Source organism: Lithohypha guttulata (genome assembly GCF_036872675.1).
Source record: "Lithohypha guttulata strain CCFEE 5908 chromosome Unknown scaffold_4, whole genome shotgun sequence".
NCBI lineage: Eukaryota > Fungi > Ascomycota > Eurotiomycetes > Chaetothyriales > Trichomeriaceae > Lithohypha > Lithohypha guttulata.
Genome location: NW_027042753.1, coordinates 3,478,690 through 3,501,235, shown reverse-complemented (window position 1 = coordinate 3,501,235; position 22,546 = coordinate 3,478,690). Strand labels below are relative to the sequence as shown.

Below are 22,546 nucleotides of genomic sequence, written 5' to 3'. Positions count from 1 at the left end.
AGCAGAGGAAGAGGAAGAAGAGGAAGAGGAAGAAGAGGAAGAGGGGGAGCAGGAGAAGGACGAAGAAGGAGAAGCGGAGGAGGAGGAGGAGACCGATGTTGACGACGAAGCCAAAGCTCCTGCAGAAAGAGCCGAAACTGCTACCTCAACCCCGCAAGAACCTGATCCTATATCCAGACAGCCCCAGGCACTGTCCACTCCAGACGAGCCCAGTAGGGTGGAAGAGCAATCTGTTAACAGTGTTGCTACGTCCAGTGCTCGTATCATACCCCCCGGCATGACCGAAGAAGAATACGATGAGATTTTGAAGAGAAAGGCCAATCTTACACACGAACAAAGACAACAGAACAAACTACAAGCTCGCAAACTCACTCAGCAAAGAGACAAACAAAGTTCTCCTCTAGTGGCACGAAGCCAAAACTCGCAAGATCTTGTGAGCAGAACTAAGAGGCAGACACCAAGTGTGCTCTCGGATGAGAAGGTTCCATCATCAACGCAGGCAAGTGTCAAGCAGTCACAAAATCCGCCCTCAACCCAGGCGTCACGAAGCAAGGCAGTCGAGGGCTCAGCCACTCCTGCACCCACGAACTTGTCCACTCCTCAATCTGCTCCACCGAAAGCGCAAGCACAACAAATCGCGCCATTGACTGCTACCTCTTCGTCCAAGCTGAAAATGCTACCAAGTCATGCCACCAAAGCCACCACAGCCGCAGCAATGGACAACGACAAACATCTAAACCCACCCTTTCGACAACCTCAACGAAAATCACTCACAGCAACTAATGCAGCAGCTGCCAAACCCACCGCCACTCCTACAGGACCGCCCAGAACGATGCGAGAACTCAAAGCTATCATGAGTCGTGGTCACAGCGCCAGTGCAAGCAGTGTCAGTGCTGCTCAGTCACAGGCTCTAGCAGCCAAAGCACGTACACCAGCCAGGAACTCTCTACAAAAGAAGGGCTTCTCACTACCGGGCGATAGCGATGATGAAGATGACGATGAAGAGACAGACGATGAAGAAGCCAACGCCAATGCCAACACAAAACCGAACGCATTCAAAGCGGTAAACGGCAATAGTATTGGAGCCGCCAAAAACACCAGGAACGAGATACCCTTTGAAAGTGATGTTTCTACTGATGAAGAATGACTGATGTACTATTTGTTTGCTTGCCTACTTCTGTTTATTGCAGGACAGCAGGTAGTGTCAGCGATGTAAACGTTTACTAGTGAGATGGTTGGGTTCATGAATCTAGGAATGAGCTTTGGCAAACTCTTGCAGAGCAAGTCCCAGGAAGAACATAAATCAATGATGAATGTACAGATTCAGAGACGATACACTCACGATACGAGCACAGAGCAAGAACGAAAGGTGAATCTTATCGCCAAAGCAATACTCATTCATATGCCTCAACAATGTTCGTACTAAATATCTGCTTTTCGTATAGCTATACATTGTCCTGCCTCGTCTTCTATCGAAAGGTGATCTCCAGCATTCTTTCACTCATCACCTATAGCCAATAGCCTCCATAGGACGCATCCACGTATGACCAGCTTATCAGCTCGCTCCGTGGCCTTCTCGTTCGCTGCTCATATTATCTCCTACTGCTGAGCGTACTGTTGTGCTTTCAATCCAATCTGAAAGCATAGGCTATGGATAGCTGCAATGTTGAGGTTCGAAGTATTTGTAGAGGTAGCTGGATCGTTGAGGCGGTTGAGGATGTCTTGTAGATCGTTGACGACATCGAAATTATTAGTACTTATCGTTTGTTCTTGTCTCGTATTCTCGGAGGCAATCGTCTTCTGCTTTTTGCGGCCATCACGAGAAAGAATCTCGGCATCTTCTTCTGCTTGTTTTTCTGTTGTACTCTCTACTTCAGCTTCGAATTGAGACAACGTCTGCGTGGGTGGGCTATCTTCAGCCTCGGACTGAGCAACAGTCTTTGCCTCATCCTTGGCCGAAGTATCTGCTCTTGGTGGTACGACAACGCGTATTTGAGTAGTCGGACTCGCTTCCTGACTGCTAGCAGAACGTGTTTTTCTATCAGAGCGGAACTCGCGCCTTCTGTTACTTCTTCGTGACGAGCTTGTACTTGCAGGCGACAACGAAATTTGCGAGAGGGCTGGCGATTCCTGACGAAGGCCTTTTGTTGTTATCCTCTTGGGTTGCCGTGCTTTCTGTACTTTTAATCGCAAACCAGGAGCGTTGGTATTCACAACTATACAATCCGCCATTTCCTCATTCAGGGGTTGCTCTGCAACATGGTCTGTGCGAATTTCGATTTCCTCTTTATCCAATACTCGAGATTTTTTGTGCCTAACATCTTCACAATCGTGCCCTGACGATCTCTTGCGTTTCGTCTTTGTTTTGCTAGACTTCAATACTCTCTCTCTAGAGTCAGAGAACGATTGACTCTCCTCGACAAGACTTTGCGACAGCTGCGAAGCAGCGAGTGCATCGTTCTCATCGCTGTATGATGTGGGAGTGGAGGTAATAACAGCTTCAGCAGTTTCGTAGTCATCAACTGTCGAGTCCGCAGTATCAACATCCAAGAGCAAAGGTACTCGAGTGGGCGATCTTGCTTCTTCATTCAATCCTTGCGGATGGCAAGATGACTCCACAGCCTTTGCCTGCTGCTCTTCGACCTCAGTGTGCCCGTCAACCTCAACGATAGTGTCCAATTGAATTCTGTCGTCTCCGCCACGAGGGTGCACGATAGGGGAGGATGTGATTGCGGATGCTGCTGCTATTCGCATGTCGTTCTCCACCACCGATGGAGGTGAGGATGGCACATCCGGTTGGAGGCCTGCATACCACGGTTTCTTTGCTTTTGGAGTCGGAGTGGGTGGCTCGTCGTCTTCGTGTAGACGCGAGGCAGCTGCAACAGGTGTAGTTGGAGTATTCGGCAAGGATGAACGCTCCTCTAATAGTTTGCTTGAATGTACATTATCCATCTTTGCCATCGGGCTCGAACGTATATCAGCAAAGGTAATAGGCCGTTCTGTACTCTGTCTATGCCGGACATCTTTTTGACGCGTTGTCAAGAGCTGGGACTCAACGTCCTCATAGTTCGAAGGTGATGATTCTATGGGGACAAATTGAACTTGCGAATCGTCATGACGAGGCTTGTTAGTAGGCACTTTCAGGTCAGGTGCAACAACCGAAGAATTCTTAAGTCGAGACAACAATCCCGGAAGTGGGCGGCTGAAGGTAGGTTTTTGAAGCATATCAGCAGTACGAAGCTCAGCTACGGCGGCCAGTAGCTTCGGGCCAAAATCATTGGGGCCGACATGGCGAAACTTATCTCGTATATCATCAAGATGTGTAGCCTGAATGGTATACTGCACCGAGCATATAGAGGCCAGGAGTGAATCGAAGTATCTGTATGTGGTAGGTGGTAGAGCCTCAACGAGTCTGCATGTGACCAAGCAGAAGGATTGACAGGTAAACATCTGAGCCTCCGGAAGTTCGTTGTTAGCAAGACTTTCACCGATGGCCTTGAGTAGAAGTGCAATAGCGTCTGAGAGTCTTCTGAGATATCGATGTGCTTCTAGAGCAATACCGTCCAAACACCGATTGACGACCTGCAATGTTGTGATATCAAGAGCTGGATCTTGATTGGTTACCTTTGCCATGAAGCCGCCGAGTATATCAACACATCGGTTTAGTTGAGCCTCATGCGCTGGTTGTTGAATACCGGACTGGTCGATTGTCCGCGTCAGCTGCGAGAAGACCGCAGGCAGGACAGCGCTCGCTCTTTTGCCATCATCGTTCTCAAAGGCCTGCAATATTGTGCCTGCACCTAATACATCAACAGTGATCCTTGCCAGCAGAGTCCTTCGAGCATCGCAAAGGGTCGCGGTCTTTATTGTCGTTTCGGGATCAGGGAGCTCCGTTAGAAAGATCAAGACAGCTTGCAATGCTGCCTTTGTCTCTACTGACATGATGATCTCTTTGCTTGTGCTGTCGCGAAGCGCGTGCATTAACTTCTTCCAGGTTTGTGCAACGTAGGCTTGCTCGGAAACTGCTCCATTGGGCCCGAAAGAGCTATGTTCGACTAGAAGTCGAACTACACCTAACACATCCACAATTTGACCTCGAATCCATTTAGCGTCAATCGCTGGAAGCTCCGAATAATCGATGAGATTGTTGTCGTACGCTCTATTCTCGTTCCAGTTCGGTACTGCTTGAGAGGTACGGAAGAGTGACCCTAACATTCTGCAGCACAAATCACAATCTGCACCAGATTTCGAGAGGAAATTTGAAGTCATCAGCTTCGCCACATATGCTGTCCACATCCGACTGTACTGCGCTACAGATCGTGAAGGTCTAAATGCATAGTAAAGTAGCATGCAATAACTAGAAACAACAACAGCACGGATGCTTCTCGCTGCATTCGTATTGTTGTTTCGTTCCAATTGCATGATAGCTGGCTTGGCTAGCATTGAGATAACCTTTTCGGAAGCTCTGTAGGGCCTCGCAATATGGTACAAACGATTCCAGGCTCTGAATGCCTCTGTCCGAACTGTATCGTTATTCATATTGAAACAGCGTTGAATGAGCCTCAACCATTCATGAAGCTGTGGCCATGTTTCCAGCTTGTGGGCTGTGCCATGACAAAGCATGATCGTGATGATCCATATTTGGGGTATTTGTGACCTCGCGCTATCCTCATCTTGCGCAGCTAACAGCTTCTCCAGTCGATTAGTGATTGACTCGCTCAAGGTACGTTCTCCTGTCGTCTCTGCAAGATACTCTCGGGCAGTCTGGTTGATAGATGCAACATTGCCGAAGGCCTTACAGACCTCTAATCCCAAGCAAATCGCGTTTTTGCGTACCTCTTTGGAGGAGTGGCTCATGTCGAAGAGCAAATCTTTCATCCAAAGATCTGGTCTTTTTTCCATTACAGACTTTGCCTGATCGACGAGTTTTTGATGGACTAGCAGTCTCTCCAGAGCTATTCCCTTTCCAGAAGCATAATCTGCCACCTCATGAATCGCTTCCAAGATATGTAGATGTCTGTTGTTTGCATTTATATTCTGCCGGAAATTTTGGGTAGCTAGTAGGTGCATGTAATGCATGGTAATGGCTTTAGATGTATTCCGATCTTTGAGAACACGAATTGAGCGATCTAGAAACCATTGCCGAAAGTCGTCTGTGAGGTCTTTCGAATATTCGTGACTCCATACTAAAGTGATCAGAACCTTTAACGCGCTCGTGACCAAGTTCCCTAGGCTTGCTCTCTCCTCCGACGGACTCACACATAAGTTATCGTCCAATACCATGAGGTCTTTCTTGATGTATTGCTGCAACTTTTGCATTCCTCCTCGCAAGGTCTCGGACTCAGGTGGTTGGCCGTAAGACTTCACTAGGACAAGAAATGTCTGGTAAGCATCGATAACTGCTGCACGATCGCCAGAAGCGAGATTTGTGAAAAGTGAATCCATGTCGTCCAATAGTGCTCTTCTCTCATACTGGACGAGGATGTCAGCCACTCTCTCCTGGCTCGGTCGAGGCTTCAAGATCGGTCGAGATTTGAGGTGACGGTCGCGGGATCGTGATAAAGGCTTTGAAGTAGGTGCTACCTCAGACTCTGGAGTTGATAGTGCTTTTTCGGAGATATTGGTAGTATACGGGTAGAAGCCGACTTTCTTTGTCACAGAGTCCACAGCTTCTAGGCCTGGTTGATCGGTGGTGATCTCATCTGTAGAATCGTTGCCGCCATCAACGTTGGTAAAGAGAGGCATTGGTGCTCGTCGCTGCCTCTCTGGAGGAGGACTAAGTGGAATGGTTCGAGGCATGGATATGCCTTCCAACAGCGGGTCGAATATCTTCACCACATGGTCTAACACCTGCAGCTGACCACTTTACTCCACGCGAGAATATCAGTAGCCCGGAGGTGTTGCAGCAGATGGATGTAGAGAAAGCTGGGTGTTTATGTGCAGTGTGGTACGTCCAGAGCACGCGACTTCTGGCACTTAACGCGTTAAAGTCGTGCATGACCGAAAATCTGCCGGACCACATTGTAGCCGCGCGTTTTGTGGTTCCCTTGCATCTTCGTGAATCGTGATAGATTCTTGGCTGGGAGATGCCAGCCGAGCACGTCCTCTGATGGTCAGTCGCCTGTTCTGGGCATGACATTGTACATGATCCTGAGATCGAAACTAATTTCACGAGTTTTGTTTTTAAGCTTGGCTTCGCTCAACATGGGTAATCCGCCAGACCAAGCCCAGAAATACCTGAATGCGCTCGAAGCCGAGCTAGACAAAGACACATTCGATGACAGAGTAACAGCCAGCGAGCTGTCGAGCCTCAAGGTGCTTGCTCGGTCACCCCAGGCTGCGCCCTGTGTCTACTGTAAAGACGGGCTCAGCACTCTTGCAAAGACGGCATTTAGAAACGATAACACCACTCGACCAGCCTCGAGTCTAGAAGCCGCGAGAATTATTGCAAACGCTCTGCTGTTGCAAGATCAGATGCAGCAAGTACTTGCGGACCTAGGTTGTCTACCAGGTCTGCTCGACTTCTACAGACGGCCAGGAGCTGATTACGAATTTATAGGTGGGCGCATTCTCTTCCTCCTGACTTACAAGAGCAAGGTCGATTTTGTCACGCTGATCGAATCTCAAAGCCTGGTTGATAACATAGATGAACATCTATCAAAGCACGTGTCCTTAGCATCTGCTATTCACTCCACAAACGACTCCATGAATGTGTCTGCATTGGTCGAGACTTTGAAGTTGCTGTACAACCTTGCGAGCAAATTCCCCACTCAGATGCACTTCTTTTCATCCACGACCGATAAGTTGATCAAGATTCTGACCCGTCTTCCACTACCACAAAATCCTCTTAGTATCCCTACGACCCAAATTTTGAATGCATTAGCCATGATAGATTGGCCATCAGCACTTAACCAGGCCAAGGACGCAGATATGGCGGCATTCAGTCGACGTTTGATCGAAAATCTTGACTGCAGTGTATCCGTTCTGCAAGCACCTCAATTAGAAACAGCACTCGTACCTCTCCTGACTGTGTTACGGAAAGTCAAGGAAGTCGACGATCAGCCATCGGACGAATTGTTGAGGTCAAGTCTGCTACCTCGAAACGAAGAGCGGAACAGACCTCTCGGAGAATCGCAGTCATTGGCGTCCCGACTACTGAAGCTTCAGACATCAACCGGAAGCACGATCTTGCCTGAAGCTATATCTGGATTGTTGTTTGATCTTTCGGATCGTGATGCTATGAAGTTTGTACATAACATTGGATACGGCCATGCTGCAGGCTATCTTATGGCACACAAGATTGTGCTGCCAGAGGGCTTGGCCGAAGGATCGATATCTGACGATATGAGCACCCCGATCCCAATCAACCCTGTCACAGGTCAGCGCCTCGATACCGAAGAGCCGGCGGCCACGCCAGAGATGACAGATGCGGAGCGGCAGCGGGAGGCAGAGAGACTGTTTGTGCTGTTTGAGAGGTTAAAAGCGACCGGGGTCGTGGATGTTGAAAACCCACTGAGAAGCGCTCAGCAGTCGGGACGCTTTGAAGAGCTGTCAGATAGCGAACCGGACTAATATTGGAGTGTGTTGTGAAGAAGCCTCAATAGTACACATCACGACGTTAGGGGCCGAGCTCGGTGCCGTGTCTGAAAGCAATGCGGTGAGTGTACTCGGCGTTGTGCGTTATCTCTCACCTCGCAAGGACATCCCATGCAAGACTTGTGAGCTGGAGCGACCAGTTTGTTTCTCAAGCGAGTGTTTGTTCTCCTGCCGTCTTCTCCAGACCTTCGAGACTTGTATTTCCGCTGTCTTTAGGTCGCAGTGTTTGCCTTTATCACGCAGCGCACGAGTCAATCGTCTCGAAGCTGGAGCTCTTCGCGAAGCTTATGAATATACTACAGTCTGCGATCCACTCTGTTCATCCTTGTGGCTGTCTTGATCTGGTTCCTTGTATTTTGACCACGGACGGGCAGACTCATAGCATGTCTTCTTCCACGATAAGTTCCAGTGTCGCGAAGTCTCTGAATGTCCTGTAGTATCGACCTTCTCAAGTCGTTCTCTATCTTCATGGCATCGAGGGTGGCGTTCATCTCCAGAATTTGTCCTTGCTGCAACTCGCCGACTCTGCATGTATCGTGAAGATGAAAACGAGCCATCAACCTGGAGCATGTTTGGTGTCCGATGCCAAAAAAGGAAGTTAGGGCTTGTTTAACGAAGCGTCTTTCCGGAAAGTTGACGTTGAAGATGAACACCTAGATATCGAGTTAGTATAAACCAAAGTCTCGTCTGTAGAGAAGTAGTACCATGGTGTCGGTCGTATTGGTATGCCCAGTTCGATCTGATCACAATGCTCGTCGCGAAGCTGGATAGTCCAACCTCAATTTCAAAGTCGAGGAGAACACTTCGCCGCACCTGCCAGATATCGACCTGGAAGGCACGTCTTCGTGCTGAGGCTGGAATGTTGCCGCTTTGGCCATTTGAAGTGCGATACATGCGGCTTTTCTCGGAGGACACCGTGGGGGATATGCTATACTCTCACCTCCTGCGCTCAACCAGAAGCCACCTCTACTAGTCTTGTACCTGAATTGATTTTAACAACCTAGCTTGCCATAGACAACATGGCAAACTTGCAGAGGCTAGTTCTCTCCCTCGTGGTTGTTCTGGCAGCCTCTTTGTTCCTCTTTGGTCAGACCGCAGAAGCTGCAAAGGGTCCCAAGATCACTCACAAGGTCTACTTCGATATCAAGCATGGGGATGAAGACATGGGTAGAGTCGTGCTCGGTCTCTATGGTAAAACTGTGCCAAAGGTCTGTGTTATATGCTTTGCAGCCATTGTCCCTGTGTTAACATCGTAGCAGACAGTCGAGAACTTCCGGGCTCTGGCAACTGGCGAGAAGGGCTACGGTTATGAAGGATCCGCTTTTCACCGAGTAATTAAGGACTTTATGATTCAAGGAGGTGACTTCACAAGAGGAGATGGTACCGGTGGGAAGTCCATTTACGGCGACAAGTTCGAAGACGAAAACTTCAAGCTAAAGCACACCAAAACCGGTCTGCTTAGCATGGCCAACGCTGGAAGGGACACCAACGGCTCGCAGTTCTTCATTACCACCGCCATTACCAGGTAGGTGACCAATTCCTGGTATTCCGACACCTATGCTGACATTGTGTAGCTGGCTTGATGGTAAACACGTTGTTTTCGGAGAAGTCCTCGAGGGCTACGACATTGTGGATAAGATTCAGAATGTTCCCAAGAACCCGGGTGATAAACCAAAGGAGAAGGTTCTCATCTCAAAGAGTGGCGAGCTGGAGGTGCCCGAAGAAGGTATTCACGTCGAGTTGTAATGTCGGGAGCAGACCCAGCTCTCGACCTACAATCATTGCGAGCACGAACTAAGTGGTTGCCGATATAGAAATCTTCTCTGATGCACATCCGGAATATTTGGACGACGACAGCGACATAGTTACCGTTGCAGACCCTATCCAAGAGAAGCCCGCTCAGGACGAAGCACCACCTGCGACCAGTACCGAGCAGCAACCGTTGACAAGCGTGAAGGACGATTGGATTCTCAAGTTAGCTATCGTCGGTTTCGGTTTCGTCTTCGTCATGTGGTTGGTGTCGAGAAGACGCAGCAGTGCATATGAGGCCTTGAAGCAGGACGAGAAAAGTACAGCATGAGCATTGCGATTTGACCGTACTCGTACCATCAATGAAATGCCAAAGTGAAGCCTTCTTTTATGCCTCATAGATCACCCGAAAGTTTAGTAAAACTCTCAGGCATCCAAAACTTAGTGCTTTTGTCGCCACTAGCATGCGTAGCGCCAACAAAGGAAAGTGCTAGCAGGGCTGACCAGGCCGATCTAACCAATTCTTCAAATTTCTCGGCTTGGCGCAGCTAGATGCTGAAGGCTGAAATTTCCATCCTCCTGCAGTCCCTTTCTTTCTTTATCTTCTACCTGAAATCACAAGATACCCAAATCACTATATCCTGTCCTTCTGTTTCTGTCCTTGACTTTCTTTCGTTATTCTAGATAGATTTGGAGAGGCGTTTTCTCTCCTCTATCTGCTTGAACGCAAGGTCGACTAGAAATCCCAGCAAACTTACTCTGTTACCCACGCTTTAGGAACTTCTGATAAGACACGATCAGACCCATCCGAACCCCTACACAACAACCACAACCCATACTCCAATACTGAGTAAGTTCCATCCCTTACAGTTCGCCCTTTTCACAAGATGGTCGCGTTCGATCATGACCCATCTCGCCTCATTCGAAAATTAGGCAGACACAGCAAACCAGATCAAAGGATTGAAACTGACAGTCTTACAGAATATTCCGACCTACAAATATGGCTGATTCACTGAACATGAACGGCTTGTCCCTCAACGAGTCTCGACATGGACCTGGACCGAATGGCATTAATGGTGGTCGCTCGGCCTATATCCCTCCCCACCTTCGAGGACGCCCTGAACCAACTGCAATGAAACAGCCCGATGGCCCTGTACCAAGTGCTGGTGGACCTGGTCTCGCCGGAAGCGCATGGGGCAACAACTCTCAGCCCAACGAAGACTGGGCAAACACTCCTGATTTCAAACCAGGTCCTGGTCGTCCGGCTCCATCCGCCCAGAATGGCTGGCCAGTTCCAGGCGCTCGACCAACCGCCCCTCCCAGTGGTCCTCCTCGATTCGATCAAAATGCCTATGGCAACCCACGAAGTGGTGGTGGTGCTTACGGTGGTGGCGCAGGTGGTGGTGGGTACGCCTCAAGAGGGGGTTCTGGAGACGGTCAATGGCGAGATGGTCAGCACGTTCCTGGCCCCGCCAATCCCAGAGTCGAACGTGAGCTCTTCGGTGTGCCTAACGATCCTACTAAGGCACACACTGGCATCAACTTTTCCAACTACGATGACATTCCAGTCGAAGCCTCCGGTCACGATGTTCCTGAAGCCGTTACCACTTTCACCAATCCTCCTCTCGATGACCACTTGATCAGCAATATCAAGCTGGCACGATACACAGTCCCCACTCCTGTACAGAAGTACTCCATTCCCATTGTTATGGGCGGTCGAGATTTGATGGCCTGTGCTCAGACCGGCTCTGGCAAGACTGGTGGCTTTCTGTTTCCCATCTTGTCCCAAGCCTTCCAAAACGGACCTTCCGCCAATCCGGCAAATTCCCAAGGTGGTGGCTTCAGACAACGAAAGGCCTTTCCAACATCTCTTATCCTGGCTCCAACTCGTGAGCTGGTCTCACAAATCTACGATGAATCTCGCAAGTTCGCCTATCGATCATGGGTTCGACCTTGTGTCGTCTACGGTGGTGCTGAGATCGGAGGCCAGCTGAGACAGATCGAGCGTGGTTGTGATTTGCTCGTCGCAACACCTGGTCGTCTCGTCGACCTCATAGAGCGAGGTCGAATTTCGCTAGCTAACATCAAGTACCTGGTCCTTGACGAGGCTGACCGAATGTTGGACATGGGTTTCGAGCCTCAGATTCGCAGAATTGTTGAAGGTGAAGACATGCCAAATGTTGACGGCCGACAAACTCTTATGTTTTCTGCCACATTTCCTCGAGACATTCAGCTTCTCGCCAAAGACTTCTTGAAAGACTACGTCTTCTTGTCCGTTGGCAGAGTCGGTTCCACGTCGGAGAACATCACTCAAAAGATTGAATATGTCGAAGACCACGACAAGAGATCTGTTCTGCTCGATATCCTACACACTCACTCCGGAGGTTTGACCCTGATCTTTGTCGAGACCAAGCGTATGGCAGATACCCTATCCGATTTCTTGATCACTCAAGGCTTCCCAGCCACTGCTATTCATGGTGATCGAACTCAGCGAGAACGTGAGCGAGCTTTGGAGTTCTTCCGAAATGGTCGATGCCCAATCATGGTTGCTACTGCAGTCGCTGCGCGTGGTCTTGATATCCCCAACGTGACCCACGTTGTCAACTATGATCTCCCCACCGACATTGACGACTATGTCCACCGTATTGGCCGAACTGGTCGTGCTGGAAATACAGGTCTCTCAACTGCCTTCTTCAACCGAGGTAACCGAGGTATCGTCCGAGATCTCCTTGAGCTTCTCAAGGAAGCCAACCAAGAGGTTCCGGGCTTCTTGGAGAACATCGCACGTGAGTCATCTGGCTTCGGTGGCGGTCGGGGCGGTCGTGGTGGTGGAGGTCGAGGTCGTGGTGGCAATGCTACTCGAGATATGCGACGAATGGGACCTCCATTGGGTGGTGGCGCTCCATCTTGGGGTAGCGGCGGCGGTGGTGGTGGCTTCAGCAGTGGTGGCAGCAACTTTAGTGGTGGCTACGGCGGTGCTAGTTCAGGAGGTTATGGCGGCGGTCACTCAGGTGGCTATGGAGGTGGTGGCTACGGCAACCCAGGTGGTGCTAGTGGCCCATCTTCATGGTGGTAATCTTTGTCGCTCAAGACTACTAATTACTAACTCGTACGACACATCGATCTACATTTCCTTCACGTCGAAGACGTCGGCAGGTCAACACTATACTGGAGTTGCAACAGGTTTCCAACAACACGATACGACCTTTACGACGAATTCATCATTTAACTACGGCGTACTGCATTATAGAGAGCGCTGGCTTTTTCGATTGATTTTCAGATACCCCGAAACAACCTTTTGTGTCAATCATTCCACGCTTATAGTGGAACGGAAGGATGACATGTCCTGGAGGCTTACATGCGAATGGCGTCTTTTCCTTGCAATAATGTTGCATTTGAGAGAGGATTGGTGAGGCTGATGAATTTCCAAAAGCTCTCATTAAAAAGTTTGGCTGTCCTCAACGGAGCAGTCGCGGTTGCAAAAATTAAGTCAGCTTTCAGGACATGGGTACATATAGACACGAAAGTTATGAAAAACGATGGGGGCTCATAGATGGCAATGCGATACGACTAGAAAAGCAGGCGATTCTTTGAACAAAAAGTTGCTGGCTTTTCACATGGAAAGAGAAGAACACGGGCTGGCGTTGTGCACGGGAACTACATACCTAGATGAAAAGGTTCTGTGCATTGCTGGCGCAAATGTCGCTCTCGATGAGCCCTCATGAGCTGGGAATCGGTTGCTAGACCTGAATGAAGGGTCTAAGCTGGGTATCAAAATTACTTTACGCAGATAGACTGAATCGAGCATTACAACTCAGTGAATTCTGGACTCATACGTAATGTTCTTCCTACCTTTTCACGGTTTACGAAAGGCCTTGCTGCTCGTTCTTTGCCTGTCCAACTCAAGGCTGAGAAAGCACATTCAAATTTGTTGGGCAGTATGATTTCGTTGGCCTTTTCAATGACGTTGTGAGTTCTAGCAGATGCATCGTAGTATTGTACCCGGTAGACGACTCGGCCGAATCGTAGATGTTACTCTAAAGAAAATAGAACAGGCCTAGCCATGTAGTGTTCAGTGAAGGCATCCCTCCAACATTTGCAAACCGGGGTTATAAAAATGTAAGAAAGTCAAAATACCTTACAGTCCAAATTTTATCTTCGACACTCTATAGACATGCACTGCTACCATGTCATTCAGTGTGACATCGCATGAGTCACATCGACAAACATCTCTGTTCGTCTCACGCAACCACTCGGCATCTGCTGAACGGCCTGGTATCCTAGACCTGCAGTCACTTCAGCATAAATAGTCATCTTGCTTACGTAGGAAGCCTATTGGTTGAATTCCCAAATCACCTGCCTAATTGGGACAGCTTCACTCACAGACCGAGGTCCCTTCAAGATTTGTGGTACTCGAAGCTCGCTACTTGCTCCTTTAAGAACTGATCCCGAGCGCAACATCACTGTTGACCTCATTTACGCTGCACATGTACCAAGGGAAGGTCGCGACATACCCCAGATTTTCACGTTAGCTTCTTCTCTGACATGGATTACCTCAGGCGATGCGTGTACTGTGCAATGGCTACTGTGTACTCCGCACCTCGAACTTCGTCGGCACATCCCCAGATCGTGGTCACTGCTTCATAGATTTTGAGCTACTTACCGCTTTTGGCATGGACGTCCGATGCGCCAGCTCTATAGTAAGAGCAAGATATTCCGCTGATGTAGGAAGACTTCATCCTCCTTAAAGACATTGTAAGCTCCAGTAGCATACGTTGTAACGACGGACTTTCGACAACATGCTTATGCTCAATCTTGGCGTTGCTTCACTCCTGGCAGGTATAGTGGCGAGCGCACCGCCTCATCAGAATGTTCAGAGACAAGCTGCGACAACATCAGCACCGTCGGCAACGATTGACTCTGGCGTTGTCATTGGCACCCAGACGTCCATAGCTGGTGCACCAAGCCCAGTGGTCAATCAGTACTTGGGAGTGCCATTCGCAGCGTCCCCTACCAGATTTGCTCCCGCTCAAAGTGCAACGCCATGGTCGTCGGCATATATGGCTACGCAGAGAGGCCCCGCTTGTATCCAGGTAAGAATCTTCTAGGAATCCCGTGCTTGTGCTTGCCTAGATGGGCACCACCAGCTATAGCTCTTCGCTGAGGGATTCCTGAATCGGACTGTAACTCACACGTTGTTAGCAATTCAATTATCCGGAGTCATCTCGAAATTTCACTATTGCGGCTTTCAACACCCCAGCTCCTCCTGAGTCAGAAGACTGTCTGAGTGTCAACATCTTTGTGCCAGCAGGTGCTCAGAATGGTGGCGGATTGAAGCCGGTTATGTTCTGGATTTATGGTAAGCTGATACCAACACAACGACTACAGCTCGTTTAGCTGATGGCTTCAAGGCGGCAGCTTGCAATTTGGATACAATGGGCAAGCTGCATATGACGGAAGCAGTTTTGCGGCCAACCAAGACGTGATCGTTGTGGCCACGAATTATCGAACAAATGGTTGGTTTGACACAATCGTTGCATCGTTCGCTGCTGACACCTGATACGTAGTGTTTGGCTTTCCATCGGCCCCTTCTTTGCCTCTCACAGCACGAAATCTTGGCTATCTCGATCAGCGATTTTCCCTGAAATGGGTTCAACGAAACATACGTTCTTTTGGTGGTGACCCGAGTCGAGTCACCATATTTGGTGAAAGCGCTGGATCGTTCTCTGTCGACTCTCTCGTCACGTCCTTCGGACCCTCTGCACCAGATGGTCCACCTCCTTTCAATGCAGCAATTATGCAATCTGGTCAATCCTCTGTCACGGCAAGACTAGGAGCTGATTCTTCCAGCTGGACAAGGCTCATCAGCCAACTAAACTGCACCACAAGTGATGATCTTGCATGTGCCCGAGCAGCACCTGCAACGACGCTGAAGAGCATTATCGAAAGAGGTGCTATCGCGTTTCGTCCAACTCTAGACAACTATACGCAGCTGCAATATCCTGAGGCGGCACGTCGAGCTGGAAACATCGCTCGAGTTCCCATCATGACAGGAACGAACGCTAACGAGGGCATCCTCTTCACCTTTACGCAGAATGATACTGTAGCGTACTTGAGGTCCACCTTGCCAAGTATAACAGATGCTCAGATTCAGGTTATTCTTTCCGCATACCCCATTGGGCAAGCAGGAATCAGTACCCAGACCGATCAGATAGCACGCATATATACTGACGTCGGATTCCAATGTCCTTCTGCTATTGTCGCGAACGACACAGCATCAGCTAGGATACCAGCCTGGCGATATTATTACAACGCCACCTTTGCAAACATTCAGCCGATACCTGGAGTAAATTTCGGGCCATATCACGCATCAGAAATACCGATAGTGTTTGGCACATACCCGACATACAATAGCCCTGCTAGGGGATATGCGACACAGACACAAGCCAGGCTGAGTGAGCTCATGCAGAATATGTGGGCGACGTTCGCGAAGAATCCAACTGGCGGGCCAGCACCTGGTTGGAATGGTGTGATCGGCGGGGGATTGCAGGTTATTGGCGGATTGGGAGGGCTCGATAGTCAAGGAAGACTGAGGTCAAGTGCGCCAGTGGCTGCTATCGATGGTGGTAGATGTGAGATCTGGAGAGCTGCTTATGGTTTAACCTCATAAGAGAGGCAAGTTCTTGGCTAGTGCAACGTAGACTTTGCGGTCATGTTCGACCGTTCTGCGTTCTCAGCTGAGCCATGCTTGAGTTTCGATCAATACAGATTGCTCTAAAACTTGCAGCAGTGAGAGTATCACGCCCTTCTATCCTAGATAATTGCAGGAAGTATGATCAGCTCGGATAGACTCCTGCTGCTGATCGCCAAGGGCAGTAGCGAGAGTGGATCCGAATAGTTTTGGGACAGAGCTACCCGCATCTGGTTGGCGCCTGGAGTGCCGAAGCCTGCCCAGCCCTCTAAACTTCAATCTATTACGATACAAAACTCTTCCCGCCCATCACGTTCAGCGCCGATGATTTGGTTGCAAAAATCCTTTCACGTGTGTGACCGCCGCGAAGCACGTCAAGCTCGCAATAGCTTTGCCCAGTGTTCAGAATGAAGTGACTGGAAATGACATGTGCCTCCCACGGTTGCCCTTCGTGTGATCTCTACGTGACAGATACACGCACTACATGCTCTGACCCTTATAGTTGCTTACTTTAGAACTGCTTAGGATCACCTTGATCAACTTGGCCAGCGAAAGTCTAAACCCCGCAGCACTCAGAGAGGCCCCTACAGACGACCACAAACATGTCTACACAGCAAGGAGGAGAGAAGATGACCCATCACTTTGGTCGTGGAGGCGCAGGTATACACACACCATGTATGTCTACGACCGAGCTCGACTAACCAGTGGCTAGGTAACATTACCACCAAGTCCGACAAGTCGCCAGCACTCCCTCCTCAAACAACCCCGACACTGAAGAGCAGGAACTATACCACGGGTCGAGGTGGTACAGGAAACATCGTGACCAACGACAATCCAGCAACAGCGCGTATAGCACAGGACGTGGATGTGCCAGGCATTGCCCTGCCTGAAGGTGACGTCCACACAGGTCGAGGTAGGGCGCACAATGCATCGTGCAAAGGTTAAAACTTCTGACACAATTACAGGTGGTGGTGGCAACATCTACAAACCGACGGAGGAAGAACGTCAAACTGCCAAGTCTGAAAACGAGAAATTAAGATCAGCCAGTTTTTCGAAGGACAGAAGTGGTCTGAAAGGTCTTGCTGACAAGGCCAAGGAAGCGCTCAAGGGTTCTAGCACATCTAACAAAGAATAAACGCTTCCGCTGCAGGAGCAAGTCGTCAAGAGACGCGCCTAACATTGAGATACCCATAGTTTAATGTGAACTGTTCTGGCCAGCCATCTGCTTGAATAGCGGATCTGCCTCAATGTCGTTACTGCAGGAGCAAAGTTAACCAAGGGCATACAACTCCCGTTACGTGTATCTTCGAAAGGACTATCAGGCAATTCAACACGGTCGTGCCGCCGAACACAGGTCGTGCTGCCACATCTCACTATCCTTGAACTTCCTTCCACTCGTGCAGTAGCGTTGAACCTAAGGGCTAGACGATTTACTGAAGAGACCAGGAACATAGATTAACACTGATGGGCTCGATGTTGTTGTGCAACACGCAAGCATGCCTGCACTACGCTTTGAGATTCCGGAGTCAAGTCTGCATTGTGATGGAAAGCCGTTAGCACGACTGACTCGCTCAACAGTTGATTGGGTATCGCACATCTTTAGAAGCTATTTCTTCAGCTATCGATCGACACCCACATTTCGGGAGTGTCAACCTCCTCAGTCAATAGCGTAAATAGCTAAAATCATCATTGATACTTTGTAAGGGCGTACCATTCAATAGTGCGAGTCAACTCGAGCATCGAGTGTCATGCAGAAACCTAAATGTTCATGCACAGGTAGAGTAAGTACTCGGCTTTGTGAGACCGCGGATAGACGGATTTTACAGGCTTCGAGGTTGTCAGGCTCCTACTGGTCCCTCGTGGCTTTGCAGACGTTGTACAAAGTTTGCTGTTGATAACTCTTCTGAACATTGAACACAATTGTGCTTTCTTCAGCTGCCTCAATTCCCTCGTTTGTACATGCGACATCCTCCAGCAAACATAAACTGTATCACTACCGAGCTCGAAGACGACCGCAAAAGCCCGCATCACGCGACAAGCACCGACGAGCGAGTCGTTGTTGGGGACCAGACTAGAATCACGAGCTGAACAAGACTTACTTCGTTAACCCATAGCATGAGCGTGTGACTCGAGGTTGCGTCGATCGACCTTCTTTCAGACCCAAATAGACCACAATAGCAGATAACGAACGTTTGACTATACGAGAGGTTTTCATCAAATTGCACGAACGACGAGCTTACTTAAGTAGCCATTGAGCTCTATATTGCAGCTCCATCTATTTGTGTTGCACAGCACTTGCAACACCACCTTTCGTCATTCGAAAACAACAGGGTGCGGGATTGTGTGAGCCATCCACAAGGACTAAGTCTTTTCGGGAATTAACAAGCTCAATGCTGGAGAGATGAGTACATTATTGGTGATCCAGCTTGAGCAGATTCCGACGACTTGGACCAAATTGCTAGGTGCCTAAGTCACTTCTCCCTACAAAGTCTCATTACATCCACGAGCCGCTCGTTCTTTCCTGGTTATCTGTATGCCCACGCTTCTCCCTACAAATTCGCAACCATCATGAGCCAACATCATCATCAGGCGAGTTTGCACCAATCTCGTCCACAACAACATAGCTACGATTCCCCCTATCTTCAGCAGTCATCACATCATCAATATCAGCATCCGAACCAGATGTCGCAGTACTCAGAGAACCCTCCCCATTATCAGCAGCCAGCTCAGACGCCGCTGAACACTACCTCCCAGTTGAATTATCAAGGTGCCCCACAAGCGCCAGGCTACACACCAAATCAGGGACCTCCACCAGTGTCACATCATTACCCACAGTACCAACCACCCATCCAACACCAAAACACAGACACCCAGCAGTACCCATATACACCGCCAAGTCCTAGTCAATCCGAAGGCGCGGAAGAGGAAGAGATTATAAGACGATCACTTCCTGATCCACCAGCCGAAGTTCGCACACAACATGGCAGAACATACGCCCTCGATGTGGTCCAGCAGCCACTTAGAGCTCGTATGTGCGGATTTGGGGACAAGGTGAGCTGACAGAGTGATTAGTGCTGATAGGGCCGCAGACTGACATTTCCACCAGGATCGAAGACCTATCTCGACAGCACCAATCGTTAGAGCAGTGATTAGGGATGCACAGACCGGGGAGGAAATTGATTACAAGAATGCGTAGGTGCATCCGCACATGGTCCGAACGTTTTATTGACGCGATACAGTGGTCTGGAGGTGTCGCAGTACGTGTGCTTCGCCTGGATTTATGACATACATGCACGAGATGAGAGGTGTAGTGTCAAAACTGCACCAGGTCAGGCCATCATCAGTACCTCTATGACTTGTGGATATCCCACCACAGTCATGTCACAAAGTCCTGCTCGAGTCGCCCCGCGAGTTCTTGAGAACGACCCGGCACATCAGATTCGTCCTCCATACGCAGGTCACAACGCTTTGCCGAGCGGTCACTACATGCAGAACGGACAGAGTCCTTTTGTACATGGTACACGACCAAACAGTGGCATGTTTCCACCAATTCTCAATCCGCCTCCCCAAATCGCGGGCATACAGTACGGATTCCAGCCCGCGCCAACTCCGTATGGAGTAGCTCCCACTCAAGCACCACTACCGCCACCGAATGTTCGAATGCCTCCTGGTCCTGCTCCGCCACCAACTCCTCCTCCCAACCGGCATGAAGATCTAGGTCAGCGCTACTCACAGAATCTGATTGGAAATTTCGTGCAGACTGGCCAATTGTTGGAGGACCTTGATGGTAAGACAGGCATTTTCTTCATCTTCTCCGATTTGTCTGTTCGTAATGAGGAGTGGTTCAGGCTAAAGTTTGGCCTCCTAAATGTTGGGTTGAAGACAGATGATATGAGCCACGAGGAGGTCTTTCGCCTCGCCGAACAACACAATACCGCTCCCTCGGCAGGCCCAAACCTTGAAGCAGCTAAAAATGGTACCAGGAGGCTCGAGGGACTTACTGCAGGTCTGCTCGAGCAGAAGCCACCCTACCTAGCGACCCGATTCTCTCAGGCTTTCAAGGTTTATAGTGCAAAGAAGTTCCCTGGTGTTGCAGAGAGCACAGAGTTAAGCCGGAAATTTGCCGATCAGGGCGTGAAGATATCAGTTCGCAAAGAAGGCACGAAGGAGGGGAAGAGAAAGCGCGGCGACAATAGTGGCGATGAGGATGACCGTGACGACTAGTGACGGTACTGTTGACAGCCAATAGTGCCGCCTCGTCAAGGACTTTCGGGTTTGACTATCTGTTCTAATATCTAGAAGTTTGTACATGAGCTGAACAACACTGCCAATCGTTCTTATAAGCCAATTCAACTCGCCTGGTAACACGTGCGCTGAGGAAGACCTATGTCAAAGTTGTGCCTGTCTACTCTTCCGAGTTCCGAACAAGTTTCGAACGAGTTCGCGAAACTTGAAGTACATTTGAGCCAAGCGTGTATGCCAAGCTTGCGGGGTGTTTAGCTCCATCGTTTGTGACTGTCCGTGCACAAAACTGAATCCCTGCCTTGCTCCACGAAGTTGGCACGAGTCCATGTCAGGCAGGCGTTCAAAATTTGCAAGTTCTCTGTTTGTCTGGCACTCGATTATTCATCTGTGTATGGCCATGGCTTAGCGTCCGCGCCGAAGCTACGCTTGCTCAGTCAACACTCCAATAGCGGAACGATCTCCATAAGTTTCCCACCTGTCACAGTGCTTGGATGGGTTGTCGAAGCTATGGCCGGTCTTGCTTCCGACAACAGGTTTATGATGATCAAGACTAGAGTAGGAGACCGCACAGTACTTTTTTCCGCTCGAACTTGATATTTACACTTTTCGCATACACTTCGCGACCACAAAGTACACAACACATACGGTATACTCTACCAGCACTATGCGCTTCGCACTAGAGAGTGAGTTCCAACACGCAATACCATCTACAACCCATGACTGACCCTTCACAGCAGATGAGAAGCAAGTCAATCACAACGATACAAACGGTCTCCATGGACAGTCCAAATATGACCCTGACATCGCGCATCCAGCTGCTGGCTATACCACGGGCACCGATGCACCATACTCGGATGCTACGCCTCCGGAGGGTATCTCTGAACGTCGTTTGATGACGAAGATCGACCTTCGTGTTATCCCGGTGCTTTCTATCTTGTACCTGCTGGCCTTTCTCGACCGCACCAATGTCGCCAACGCCGCAGTCTTTGGGCTCTCCAGCGATCTGAACCTGACACCCATTCAGTACAGTACGGCGCTGACAATTTTCTTCCCACCTTATATTTTATTCGAAATCCCCAGCAACCTCATCTTGAAGAGGCTGAAGCCTCACGTCTGGCTAAGCGTATGCATGTTCATGTTTGGTCTGGTCACTTTATGCCAAGGTTTGGTCAATAACTGGGGTGGGCTGATGACAACACGGTTTTTGCTCGGTGTCTTTGAGGTGAGTCTCAAATCCATTCAATTGGGTACCCTTTGAACACAACCCAAATGCCTAGGGCGAGATCCGTTCAATGGGCTGTTCGTTGGTGGTACTATTCTACACAGACTGACACAAGCCTAGGCCGGCATGTTTCCTGGGTCTTTCTACTTGATCTCGATGTGGTATGTTCGAGCAGAGGCACAGAAGAGATACACTTTCTTCTTCGCAAGTACATCTCTAGCCGGAGCTTTCGGCGGTCTTTTAGCATCCGCCATTGGCAAGATGGACGGCCTTTCAGGATACAGGGGCTGGAGGTACGACTTGGGATCTTGGTTTCAACAATACGAGCTAATATGAGTCTAGATGGGTGTTCATCCTGGAAGGACTTCTTACCTGCGTTGTCTCCTTCATATTCTTCTTCATTATACCCGACTTTCCCGAAGAAGCAAAGTGGCTTACTAAAGCGGAAGCTGCGTTTGTCAAGGCTCGTCTGCAAGATGACCAAGGAAAATCGGCTCGAGAACGGAAAATCACGGGCAAGGACGTTCTCAACTGTTTCAAGGACTACAAGTTCTTTCTGGGCGGTTTTATGTACTTCGGCCTAATCGTTCCGGCCTATGGCTATGCTTATTTTTCGCCTACTATCATCAGATCTTACGGATACAGTCCAATCCAGACTCAGGTGAGCTTTCTAGCCATGACAAAAAACCATATACTGACACAGGGTTTTTAGTTGCACTCGGTCCCGCCATGGGCTGTATCGTTCGCTATGTCAATGCTGATAGCCACATTTTCGGATTGGACCCGGCACAGATTTCTGTTCACACTCATACCTATTTCTATTGCCGTTGCTGGATTTGGGGTACTCTTGACGGTCCACGATAATAGAAATGTTCAATATATGGCATTGTTTTTGGCATCCTCGGGTGTATATGCTGCAATGCCGATCATTGTTTGTTGGTTCCAGATGAACCTGGGCGGGCATCATCGCCGTGCAGTAGGTTCTGCATGGCAAGTCGGGTTCGGAAATATAGGCGGTATCATCTCCACCTATATCTTTCCAA

At 49.4% G+C, this 22,546-nt stretch overlaps 8 protein-coding genes across 8 annotated transcripts; 7 read left to right on the top strand and 1 right to left on the bottom strand.

The window, feature by feature from the left end:
- Positions 1–1,599: 1,599 nt before the first annotated feature.
- On the bottom strand, positions 1,600–5,745 carry LTR64_006438 (uncharacterized protein; the record flags this gene model as incomplete). Its single annotated transcript, XM_064900769.1, has 2 exons — positions 1,600–4,181; positions 4,233–5,745. The coding sequence occupies 2 exons, from the start codon at positions 5,743–5,745 to the stop codon at positions 1,600–1,602; spliced, it is 4,095 nt and encodes a 1,364-aa protein (XP_064754081.1).
- Positions 5,746–6,204: 459 nt separating this feature from the next.
- LTR64_006437 (uncharacterized protein) lies at positions 6,205–7,572 on the top strand (the record flags this gene model as incomplete). The annotated part of the gene is made up of 1 exon (XM_064900768.1): positions 6,205–7,572. The coding sequence occupies one exon, from the start codon at positions 6,205–6,207 to the stop codon at positions 7,570–7,572; it is 1,368 nt and encodes a 455-aa protein (XP_064754080.1).
- Positions 7,573–8,615: 1,043 nt separating this feature from the next.
- On the top strand, positions 8,616–9,676 carry CPR2 (Peptidyl-prolyl cis-trans isomerase B; the record flags this gene model as incomplete). Its single annotated transcript, XM_064900767.1, has 4 exons — positions 8,616–8,804; positions 8,856–9,121; positions 9,171–9,322; positions 9,411–9,676. 4 exons carry the CDS (start codon positions 8,616–8,618, stop codon positions 9,674–9,676), a joined length of 873 nt encoding a protein of 290 aa, XP_064754079.1.
- A 669-nt stretch (positions 9,677–10,345) lies between these two features.
- On the top strand, positions 10,346–12,421 carry DED1 (DEAD-box ATP-dependent RNA helicase; the record flags this gene model as incomplete). The annotated part of the gene is made up of 1 exon (XM_064900766.1): positions 10,346–12,421. The coding sequence occupies one exon, from the start codon at positions 10,346–10,348 to the stop codon at positions 12,419–12,421; it is 2,076 nt and encodes a 691-aa protein (XP_064754078.1).
- Positions 12,422–14,144: 1,723 nt separating this feature from the next.
- On the top strand, positions 14,145–16,015 carry LTR64_006434 (uncharacterized protein; the record flags this gene model as incomplete). Its single annotated transcript, XM_064900765.1, has 4 exons — positions 14,145–14,438; positions 14,548–14,704; positions 14,757–14,861; positions 14,913–16,015. The coding sequence occupies 4 exons, from the start codon at positions 14,145–14,147 to the stop codon at positions 16,013–16,015; spliced, it is 1,659 nt and encodes a 552-aa protein (XP_064754077.1).
- A 623-nt stretch (positions 16,016–16,638) lies between these two features.
- On the top strand, positions 16,639–17,171 carry LTR64_006433 (uncharacterized protein; the record flags this gene model as incomplete). The annotated part of the gene is made up of 3 exons (XM_064900764.1): positions 16,639–16,696; positions 16,749–16,949; positions 17,002–17,171. 3 exons carry the CDS (start codon positions 16,639–16,641, stop codon positions 17,169–17,171), a joined length of 429 nt encoding a protein of 142 aa, XP_064754076.1.
- Positions 17,172–18,718: 1,547 nt separating this feature from the next.
- LTR64_006432 (uncharacterized protein) lies at positions 18,719–20,260 on the top strand (the record flags this gene model as incomplete). Its single annotated transcript, XM_064900763.1, has 3 exons — positions 18,719–19,087; positions 19,143–19,228; positions 19,276–20,260. The coding sequence occupies 3 exons, from the start codon at positions 18,719–18,721 to the stop codon at positions 20,258–20,260; spliced, it is 1,440 nt and encodes a 479-aa protein (XP_064754075.1).
- A 685-nt stretch (positions 20,261–20,945) lies between these two features.
- Positions 20,946–22,215, top strand: TNA1_2 (High-affinity nicotinic acid transporter; the record flags this gene model as incomplete). The annotated part of the gene is made up of 5 exons (XM_064900762.1): positions 20,946–20,964; positions 21,016–21,503; positions 21,624–21,796; positions 21,846–22,164; positions 22,207–22,215. The coding sequence occupies 5 exons, from the start codon at positions 20,946–20,948 to the stop codon at positions 22,213–22,215; spliced, it is 1,008 nt and encodes a 335-aa protein (XP_064754074.1).
- Between the last annotated feature and the right edge of the window lie 331 nt (positions 22,216–22,546).